Source organism: Dendrobates tinctorius, unplaced genomic scaffold (assembly GCF_039654945.1).
Source record: "Dendrobates tinctorius isolate UK_male_01 unplaced genomic scaffold, ASM3965494v1 ptg000011l, whole genome shotgun sequence".
NCBI lineage: Eukaryota > Metazoa > Chordata > Amphibia > Anura > Dendrobatidae > Dendrobates > Dendrobates tinctorius.
The window spans coordinates 122,374,501-122,385,606 of record NW_027361679.1 but is presented as its reverse complement, the minus strand read 5'-3'; the positions used below and the strand labels follow the sequence as shown (position 1 = coordinate 122,385,606).

The 11,106-nt window shown below is 43.7% G+C and overlaps 1 protein-coding gene across 1 annotated transcript in view; it reads right to left on the bottom strand.

Annotated features, from left to right (window-relative positions):
• Positions 1–1,353: 1,353 nt before the first annotated feature.
• ARHGAP45 (Rho GTPase activating protein 45) overlaps positions 1,354–11,106 on the bottom strand; it is a 170,918-nt gene continuing 161,165 nt past the window's right edge. Inside the window, exons 22-23 of the mRNA XM_073547080.1 lie at positions 5,836–5,932; positions 1,354–1,987 (exon numbers count right to left, since the gene is read on the bottom strand). Coding sequence (XP_073403181.1) covers positions 1,635–1,987; positions 5,836–5,932 — 450 coding nt within the window. The 3' untranslated portion in view covers positions 1,354–1,634. The remainder of the gene's footprint in view (positions 1,988–5,835; positions 5,933–11,106) is intronic.

Here is an 11,106-nt window from a genome sequence, read left to right as displayed (position 1 = left end):
ATGATGATAAATATAATCCACCTGTGTGTAATCAAGTCTCCGTATAAATGCATCTGCTCTGTGATAGTCTCAGGGTTCTGTTTGAAGCACAGAAAGCATCATGAAGACCAAGGAACACAACAGGCAGGTCCGTGATCATATTGAAATGGAAGGAGTATCATACCACTGCAAATCTACCAAGACCCGGCCGTCCCTCTAAACTTTCATCTCAAATAAGGAGAAGACTGATCAGAGATGCAGCCAATAGGCCCATGATCACTCTGGATGAACTGCAGAGATCTACAGCTGAGGTGGGACAGTCTGTCCTAGGACAACAATCAGTCATACACTGCACAAATTTGGCCTTTATGAAAGCGTGGCAAGAAGAAAGCCATTTCTCAAAGATATCCATAAAAAGTGTTGTTTAAAGTTTGCAACAAGCCAACTGGGGGAGACACCAAACGTGGAAGAAGGTGCTCTGGTCAGATGAAGCCAAAATCGAACTTTTTGGCAACAATGCCAAACGATATGTTTGGCGTAAAGGCAACACAGCTCATCACCCTGAACACATGGTGGTGGCAGCATCATGGCTTGGGCCTGCTTTTCTTCAGCAGGGACAGGGAAGATGGTTAAAATTGATTGGAAGATGGATGGAGCCAAATACAGGACCATTCTTGAAGAAAACCTGTTGGTGTCTGTAAAAGACCTGGGACTGGGACGGAAATTTGTCTTCCAACAAGACAATGATCCCAAACATAAAGCAAAATCTACAATGGAATGGTTCACAAATAAACGTATCCAGGTGTTAGAATGGCCAAGTCAAAGTCCAGACCTGAATCCAATCGAGAATCTGTGGAAAGAGCTGAAAACTGCTGTTCACAAACTATCTCCATCAAACCTCACTGAGCTCGAGCTGTTTGCCAAGGAAGAATGGGCAAGAATTTCAGTCTCTTGATGTACATAACTGATAGAGATATACCCCAAGCGACTTGCAGCTGTAATCGCAGCAAAAGGTGGCGCAACAAAGTATTAAGTTAAAGGGGCCGAATAATATTGCATGCCCCACTTTTCAGTTTTTGAATTTCCCCAAAAAAATAACCAAAAAATTTCATTCACCTTCAAAATTGTGTCCCACTTGTTGTTGATTCTTCACCAAAAATGTACATTTGGTATCTTTGTTTGCAGCATGATATGTGGGAAAAGGTTGAAAAGTTTCTGGGAGCCGAATACTTTCGCAAGGCACTGTATATCACGAAAAAACAGCCTCAGAATCAGTGAGATCCATTGAAGAGTTAGAGTTATAACCACATAAAGTAACACTGGGCAGAATTGTAAAATTTGGCCTGGTCAGGAACATGAAAACAGGCTCAGGGGTGAAGGGGTTAAGTAAAAGTTGTTTTTTTTTTATTACAAGCAATTACACATTACAAGATGTATAATTTCCACACACAAATGCACAATCTCTCAGTCTCTGCGGAGCTGCTGAGCAAGGTCAGTCAGTTCCCTTGTACCATCACTTGTCAGGATACATGGATTTTCAGTACACACAAAGCTGAAAGCTGTTGCTTTTATTATAAATCTATCACTTTAAATGATAAATATTTGCTTTGCTAGGCACTATGGATAAAAAAATCCCATAAGGAGGTTGCAGTCACTTATACAAACTGTGGACAGTGTTCAGTTGAAGAGCGCAATACAATTTTCCCTTGTAGCACACAGATATTGGGGAGAGGACGATGGCAGTGCAGAGGCGTCCTCAGAAATGGAGAGGCCAATAGTACATTGTTAGACTGGTTTGTGTTATTTTCCGCTAAGTTTCCTTGACTTGGAGCATTATCTTCCTCAGACTCGGATTGAGCATCAGCTCCAATGTAAGGGATGTCATCTGTGCTAGTCTCACTGTGCTGTTTTGAAAATTGGGCACGTGTGGATAAACTTTCCCATGTATGTTGGATGTCTTCTCCACCATCTGACTCTGATTCCGAATCTACAGATGAGCCAATTGATGCTAAAAGTAATAAAATAATAGTTTAGAACTGCAAACCAACCCGATGCGTGGATCTCCTCTTTGATGGTCATGTTAGGCTAGTTTCACACTAGCTTTACCAAAGCGCAGGGTCGCCGCTAAGCTCTGCCCCCTGCCGCGCCCCCTCTGGTCAGCTCCTAAGGTTGCATGACGCTGCATGCGATCAGCATACCCTATATTTAGCTTTGGGTACGCTGGCCTTTTGCTGGTACGTTTTTGCCGGCGCATGCGCCCTTTTCGCGCTGCGCCGAGTGCACAAAAATGCAACAGTGCGTTTGGCGCACGTCGACACAGCGCAAAAAGGGCGCATGTGCCGGCAAAAACATCAGCGCACGGCCAGCGTACCCAACGCTAAATATAGGGTACGCTGATCGCATGCAGCGTCATGCGACCTTAGGAGGAGCTGATCGAAGGGGGTGTGGCCAGGGGCGGAGCTTAGTGGCGGCCCTGCGCTGCGCTTGGTAATGCTAGTGTGAAACTAGCCTTAGTTATAACATATTTGTGGCATGTCTGTGAAGCCGGTACAGCGTCAGGAGCTAAAATATACAGGTGCTTCTCACAGAATTAGAATATCATCAAAAAGTTAATTTATTTCAGTTCTTCAATACAAAAAGTGAAACTCATATATTATATACAGTGTGTCCGTAAAGTCATAGTGCACTAATGACCAGTCACTGGAAAGCAACAAAAGACGATAGAAAAGTGAAATCTGCACCAAATAAAAGACAAAACTCTCCCAGTTTCATACCTATTCAGTGCAGTTTGGCGTGGGCTCCATTTGTTGCCCTACACACATCCAAACTTGTGGTTGCATGATGTCACAGACCTGGCAGTGTATTAATCAGAGTTCAGTTCATCAGGGGTTAATCTGACTGGGGGCTCAGCAACAGCTTAAATGAGTTTGTGTTGTTTGATTGGTTCTTGTTATCTCTCCTCATGAACAGGTCTGATATGATTGGACCAGAGAAAGGGCGCCAATTTTAAACTATAAAAGTGCACCATGACTTTACGGACACACTGTAGAGTCATTAAAAACAGTTATCTATTTCAAGTGTTTATTTCTGTTAATGATTATGGCTTACAGCCAATGAAAACCCAAAAGTCATTATATCAGCAAATTAGAATACTTTATAACAGCAGCTTGAAAAATTATTTTAAAATCTGAAATTTTGGCTTACTGAAATGTATGTTCAGTAAATGCACTCAATACTTGGTCGGGGCTCCTTTTGCATCAATTACTGCATTAATGCGGCATGGCATGGAGGCGATCAACCTGTGGCACTGCTGAGGTGTTATGAAAGCCCAGGTTACTTTGATAGCAGCCTTCAGCTCATCTGCATTGTTGGGTCTGGTGTCTCTCATCTTACTCTTGACAATACCCCATAGATTCTCCATGAGGGTAAGGTCAGGCGAGTTTGCTGGCCAATCAAGCACAGTGATACTGTTGTTTTTAAACCAAGTATTGGTACTTTTGGAAATGTGGACAGGTGCCAAGTCCTACTGGAGAATGAAATTTCCATCTCCAGAAAGCTTGTTGGCAGAGGGAAGCATGAAATGCTCTAAAATTTCCTGGTAGACAGTTGCACTGACTTTGGTCTTGATAAAACACAGTGGACCTACACCAGCAGATGACATGGCTCCCCAAACCATCACTGATTGTGGAAACTTCACACTAGACCTCAAGCAGCTTGGATTGTGGCCTCTCCACTCTTTCTCCAGACTGTGAGACCTTGAATTCCAAATGAAATGCAAAATTTACTTTCACCCTGGACCACTGAGCAACAGTCCAGTTCTTTTTCACCTTGGCCCAGGTAAGACGCTTCTGCCGTTGTCTATTGATCATGAGTGGCTTGACACAAGGAATGCGACACTTGTAGCCCATGTCCTGGATACCTCTGTGTGTGGTGGCTCTTGAAGCAATGACTCCCGCAGCAGTCTACTCCTTGTGAATATCCCTGAAATTTTTGAATGGCCTTTTCGTAACAATCCTTTCAAGGCTGCTGTTATCCCAGTTGTTTGTGCACCTTTTTCTACCACACTATTTCCTTCCACTCAACTTTCCATTAATATGCTTGGATACAGCACTCTTTGAATAGTCAGCTTCTTCAGCAATGACCTTTTGTGGCTTAAGGTACTGTCACACTTAGCGATGTACCAGCGATCCCGACCAGCGATATGACGCGGTCAGGATCGCTGGTGCATCGCTAAGTGGTCGCTAGTGAGCTGCCACACAGGCAGATCTCACCAGCGACATCGCTGGGGACGGGGGTTGCTACTTACCTGTCAGACCAGGTGATCCTGCGTCCTCCCGCCCGGCTCCACGCGTCGCTCGTCTTCGCAGCAGGAAGCTGACGACGAGAAACGGTCCTGAACGTTCTCGCGCGATCAGCGATAACCAGCGGGGGAGCGGGTCGTAAGTATCACACACAGAGATATCGCTAGCAATATCGCTATAACGTCACTAGTTATAGTGATATTGCTAGCGATATCTCTTAGTGTGACTGGCCCTTTACCCTCCTTGTGGAGTGTGTCAATGACTGCCTTCTGGATATCTGTCAGTCAATAGTCTTCCCTATGATTGTGGAGACTACTGAAACAGACTAAGGGCCATTTTTAAATGCTTAGGAAGCCTTTGTAGGTGTTTTTTGTTAATTATTCTAATTTACTGAGATCATGACTTTTAGGTTTTCATTGGCTGTAAGCCATAATCATCAATATTAACAGAAATAAACATGTCAAATACATCATTCTATTTGTAAGGACGCTATATAATGTATGAGTTTCACTTTTTGAATTGAAGAACTGAAATAAATTAACTTCTTGATGATATTCTAATTTTGAGAAAAGCACATGTACATGTGTAGTGTTAGTACATCTTAAAAAAAACAAACAACCTTGAAGGCACCAGTCTTTTAGCTTTAAGGTTGCCAATAAACTGTTGTATGTACCATGCGCATTAACGATGTGTTTTAAAATGAAATGTGAGCTAGAATTGCTTAAAAATATAGAGGTGATTATTGGTTGGCTTATTATTGGTTCCAATAAGCTTAATTAGAGCGATAATGATGTAGTTATACTTTGTTACTGGAACTAATACTATTGCTCAACAATTTAATCAAAATTTGAAGTAATGGCCAAGCATTTGAACTATGCTCAATTCTAGGAAGTTATTCCTCCTGCTTCTGGCCTCATACACACATCCCTTGCTTCCATCAAAAAGCTGAAGTGTTCGATTATAACATTCCTGTTGCCTGTACCTGTAATTAGTAGGAACTTATTACATGTTTCTCCTGCACTGCTTCTATATCAATAGGATCATGACTGTACATGTACCAAGTAGTGATGAGCGAAGGTGCTCGGATAACGACTCATCCGAGCATCAGGGCGTGCTCGTATATTATGTTCAAGTACGCGCGGCTGCATGATTTGTGGCTGATAGACAGCCTGAACACATGTGGGGATTCCCTAACAAACAGGCAATCCCTGCATGTGTTCAGGCTGTCTAACAGCCACAAATCATGCAGCCGCGCGTACTTGAACATAATATACGAGCACGCCCTGATGCTCGGATGAGTCGTTATCCGAGCACCTTCGCTCATCACTACTTGGTACATGTACAGTCATGATCCTATTGATATAGAAGTAGTGCAGTAGAAACACATGTAATAGATTCCTACTAATTACAGGTACAGGCAACGGGAATGTTCTAATCACTAGTCATCACTAGTACCAAGCTCCTGATTATAGTGCCTGTTATTTCACTCTATGACTGTGTTGAGGTAACCAAGGGATTTATATCAGAAGACGAGCAGATATGTACAGTAACTCACCTCTGAACACTGTAGACTGGAAATCGGTAGCAACTTCAACCACCTCCTCTTCAGCCGTGACGTGAAGTTCAGGTACATTTTCCTGGGAAGAGGAGGCCTGCAGATAAAACACACAACAAAATTCGCATTGAAGCAAACTTCTGGTTTATTCTTGTAGATCGTTCCTGTTTGAAGCCTTTCATGACTCATGGATCAGAGCTACCTCAGTGAGGACTTACCATATCAATGCTGGACTTTGTTATAGCTATGGGCTACAAGATTGTATGTTTTATTAGAGCCTCCCTCAGGCCAATTTATCATGAGAGTTTTGGATCTGAATTTCATCAGTAATTTTCTCATATGAAAAAAAAATTGCAAAGCTTCTCCTATTCACTACAATGTTAAAAGTTGACAGCACACAGATGGAAATGTGCAGTCCATGATTTTCACAGACCAATAGACTTGTATCCATGGCTTAGATCAAAAGCTGACATCTCTCTTTTTATTTTCGGAAACACTCTCAGGCAAAAAACACAGATGTAAACAGCTTCATAGATTTCAATGGGTACTTATTCTATTCCTTGAAAACATGGATAGAACATGTACCTGAAAAACAGATGTCTGAATGAGGCCTCTTATTAGCTGCTATCCTAGGCAATGATGACCAATGGGTTTGAGCATGGTGGTCAGACTGTTGATTTTACTTCACCGTGGCTAATTGTCTATGCTGTCTCTTTACTCATCTACAGTAGTTTTCAAAATAATAGCAGTCCAATATGTCTAACCACATTCATCACTGTTTTGGAATAAATTCTATTACCACATGTCACACAATTTACCAGTTAGAATCTACTGCACCAAGAGAACCAACAGACTCAGCATTCATGTTTGAGGCATTGTTTAGAAGAACAGCATACTTTGATTAAAAAGTAGATTGGAGAGGGTAAAGCTTATAAAGAAGTGCAAACAATGATAGACTGTTCAGCTAAAATGATCTCCATTGCTTTAAAATGGAAAGCCAAACCAGAGATGTGGAAGAAATTGGAAGACATTCAAATGGATGGAAGAATAGCCAGAATGGCGAAGACTCAACCAATGATCAGCTCTCGGATGATCAAAGACAGTCTCAAGTTACTTGTGAGTCAGGGCCGCATCTATAATGGGGCAATTTGAGCTGTCGGCTCAGGCAGCATCAAGTCCCTGAACACAGGGGGCGGCAGCGCTGCGCCGCCCCCTGCAGTCAGTCAGATAACGTGCCATACAGCCAGCACCTACAATTTAGCCTCGCCCTCTTCACGCTGGTGCTGCGGTAGCGTGCAGAGCCTTGTAATTGATGAGGTCACAGGAGGGAAGGAGTCAGGGCTCCCTGATCATGTGACCCCTGACTCCTCCCCTCCTGTGCTTATCAGCCGTTGGTCTATCGATCATCTCCATCACTGCTCTCCTATCTTCTCGTCTCTGCCACAGGACCTGTGATGAGGTCACAGGAGGGGAGGAGTCGAGGTCACATGATCAGGGGCCTCAGTGTACTATGCAAGACTCTGCTGTGCTGCGTGCTGAATAAGGCAAGTTTTATGTGTGGGGTCAGGGGGAGTTTACAGGGTAGATGTAGCAGAGCCGCACGTGTGCGAGGTGTACGGAGCAGAGCCGTGTGTGTGTGTGAGGTGTACGGAGCGAAGCTGTGTGTGTGCGCGAAGTGTACGGAGCGAAGCTGTGTGTATGAGGTGTATGGAGTGGAGCCGCACGTGTGCGAGGTGTACGGAGCAGAGCCATGTGTGTGCGAGGTGTACGGAGCAGACCCATGTGTGTGCGAGGTGTACGGAGAGGAGCCACGTGTGTACGGGTTGTACAGAGTGGAGCCGTGTGTGTACGGGGCGTAAAAAAACGGAGCCCTGTGTGTACGAAGTTTACGGAGCTGAGCCGTGTGTGTATGGAGCGGAGCCGCGTTTGCGCTCGAGGTGTACGGAGCAAAGCCGCATGTGTACAAGGTTTACTGAGTGGAGCCCTGTGTGTACGAAGTGTACGGAGCTGAGCCGTGTGTGTGCGGAGGAGAGCTGTGTGTGTATGGAGCAGAACCATGTGTGTACGGAGTGGAGCCACGTGTGTATGGAGTGGAACCGCGTGTGTACGAGGAGTATGGAGCAAAGCCGCATGTGTACAAGGTTTACGGAGTGGAGCCATGTGTGAACTGAGTGGAGCCGTGTGTGTGCGAGGTGTCCAGAGCGGAGCCATGTGTGTACGAGGCATAAAAAGCGGAACCGTGTGTGTACGGAGCCATATGTGTACAAGGTGTATGGTGGGGAGCATCCATACCTCCCAGCGGGACAGTCCCGATTTTGAGAGTCTGCCCCTCTGCCCTGGCCGGGAGCTTAGTTTTCCCACGGTCACAGGAGTACACGGCGGAGGCCCAAGGAGCACATTAAAATTCGCACATGACGTTCCACTGGAAGTGACGTGCTAGAAGCTGACCAGAAATGAGGTAATTTCGGGAGGAAATTGTGACGGAACCATGGAGGCACTTTGAGGAATGCTTCAGATCCATCATCATGTCCTCCAACAGCGTGGACAGCGGGATCGCCTTGGACTTGAGAATGCCGGCCATGTGAGCGGATCATGATATGTCCTGCATCGGGAGGCTCAGGTGGGCACTACAATGGGATCCGGGCTGCTATAGTATCTTTATAGAATCTTTCTTTCTCTCTCCTTTCTTTCTCTCTAATCTTTCTTTTTTTCTTTCTTTCTTTCTTTCTCTCTCTCTGTTCTTTCTTTCCTCTCTTTCTCTTCATTCTTTCTTTCTTTCCCCTCTTTCTTTCTCTCTCCTTTCTTTTTTCTCTTTTTCTTTCTTTCTCTCTGTTCTTCCTTTCTCTCTCTGTTCTCTTTCTTTCTTTCTCTCTCGCTCTCTGTTCCTTCTTTCCTCTCTTTCTCTCTCTGTTCTTTTTCTCTCTGTTCTCTTTCTTTCCCATCTTTCTCTGTTCTTTCTTTCCCCTATTTCTTTCTCTCTCTCTCTCTCTCTCTGTTCTTTCTTTCCCCTATTTCTTTCTTTCTCTGTTTTTATTTCCCCTCTGTTCTTTCTTTCTCTTCTTTCTTTTTTTCTCTCTCTATTCTTTTTTTCTGTTTACTCTTTCTTTCTCTGTTCTTTTTCTTTCTCTCTGTTCTTTCTTTCCCCTCTTTCTTTCTTTCTCTCTGCTCTTTCTTTCCCCTCTTTCTCTCTGTTCTTTCTTTCGCTCTGTTTTTCTTTCTCTTTCTTTCCCCTCTTTCTTTCTCTCTGTAATCTTTCTTTCTCTTGTTGTTCTTTCTCTCTCTGTTTTTCCTTTCTTTCTCTCTGTTCTTTCTTTCTCTGTTCTTTCTTTATTTCTCTTTCTTTCTCTCTCTGTTCTTTCTTTCCCTCTTTCTTTCTCTGTCTGTTCTTTCTTTCCCCTCTTTCTTTCTCTCTCCCTCTCTGTTCATTTTTTCGGTCCCTTCTTTCTTTCTCTCTCTGTTCTTTCTTTCCCTTTTCTTTCTTTCTCTATCTGTTGTTTTTTCTTTCCCCTCTCTTTCTTTCTCTCTCTGTTTCTTTCCCCTTTCTTTCTCTCTCCCTCTGTTCATTTTTTCTGTCCCCTCTTTCTTTCTCTCTCTGTTCTTTCTTTCCCCTTTCTTTCTCTTTCTTTCTTTCTTTCTCTCTCTGTTGTTTTTTCTTTCCCCTCTCTTTCTTTCCCCTCTTTCTTTCTTTCTGTTCTTTTTCTTTCCCCTCTTTCTTTCTCTCTCCCTCTCTGTTCTTTCTTTCTTTCCCCTTTCTTTTTTCTCTCTGTTCTTTTTTTCTGTCCCCTCTTTCTTTCTGTCCCCTCTTTCTTTCTCTCTCTCTGTTCTTTTTTTCATTCCCCTCTTTCTTTCTCTCTGTTTTCTTTTTTCTCTCCCTGTTCTTTCTTTCTTTTCCTCAGTACCAGTCAGTGTGCCCACAGTACCGGTAGAATAAGAGGGGTAGGAAACATGGTGGCACTGATCACATTGAGTCTTTCATACTTTTTACTGGTGTATAATCATATGCCCTGAGCACCCCCATAAAGTGGGCCAGCCCCAGACAACAGGGTACAAACAAATCACTATTACTATCAGTCCAAGTGGACAATATATGGTGCCCATTATACTGTATGAAGTAAGATATGGAGCCCATTATACTGCATGAAGTAATATATGGGGCCCATTATACTGTATGGAGCATTATATGGGGCCCATAATACTGAAAGCAGTAATATATGGGGCCCATAATACTGTATGGAGCATTATGTGGGGATAGGGGCTGACTTTGTTGGAAACGTAGCTTTGAAGAGCACCATGTAAATGGCGCTGTGGTCAATCATACACACTGTGGCGCCATTCACATGTGGCTCTTCAAGTACCTCCTTTAAGAGAGTGATGAGGGGATGACAAAGTATAGCAAAAATTCACTGATTGGGGCTGATGACTGTTATAGTTTGTGGGCTGGTGGGATTTGTGTGGCAGAGCTGCATTTTTGTCCTAGTCTGGCCCTGTGCCAGGCCTACCATTGCCATTAATGACCCTTGTTCTGGATACTTCTGTGTTGTTCTTGTATGTGCGTGGCATGGTGCTGACATTCTTGTGTTTGGACACCTTTTTTTCTATTTACCTAAATCAAAATGTCCACTATTGTACTCAGTTTTACATATAGAATTTACTTTGTGTGCGGGGGGGGGGCGTCATTTTGCTGTTCGCCTCAGGCAGCAGAGAGGCTAGGTTCACCCCTGCTGTGAGTACAGTGACAGAAGCCTTTGAGGAGTGGGGTTGCCACATTACGCTCAAGCTAGGGTGCCAACCTCTGCAGTTAGGCAGGGTTGTCCTCAGGGTGAGATTAGGGTGAGTGAGAATTTCTACTTCATGATTATTATTTGTTCGCTGTCTCATCAGCACAGGTTCAACAATATAAGACTATTGGGTTAAACTTTCCCTATTGCCATTCAGCCATAGTGTTGTTTGTGCTTGGCAGGACAATTTATTATACTTTTAGTCTATTTGATTTTTAAAATGTTCAATGAAAGTTAATTTTTAGGGGTATTAGTTTTTTGATGAGTTCTGTTTCTACTAATCCCACCTTTACAATTTTTGGTAAGCCCCATGGAGTGGCCAACCCAATCCCCGGACCTTAATCCGATAGAACATTTGTGGGGTGACATTAAAAATGCTGTTTCTGAGACAAAGCCAACAAATGCCATGAAATTGTGGGATGTAGTCCAAGCCTCCTGGGTTGGAATAACAGGTGACAGGTTCCAGAAGTTGGTTGACTATGCAACATAGATG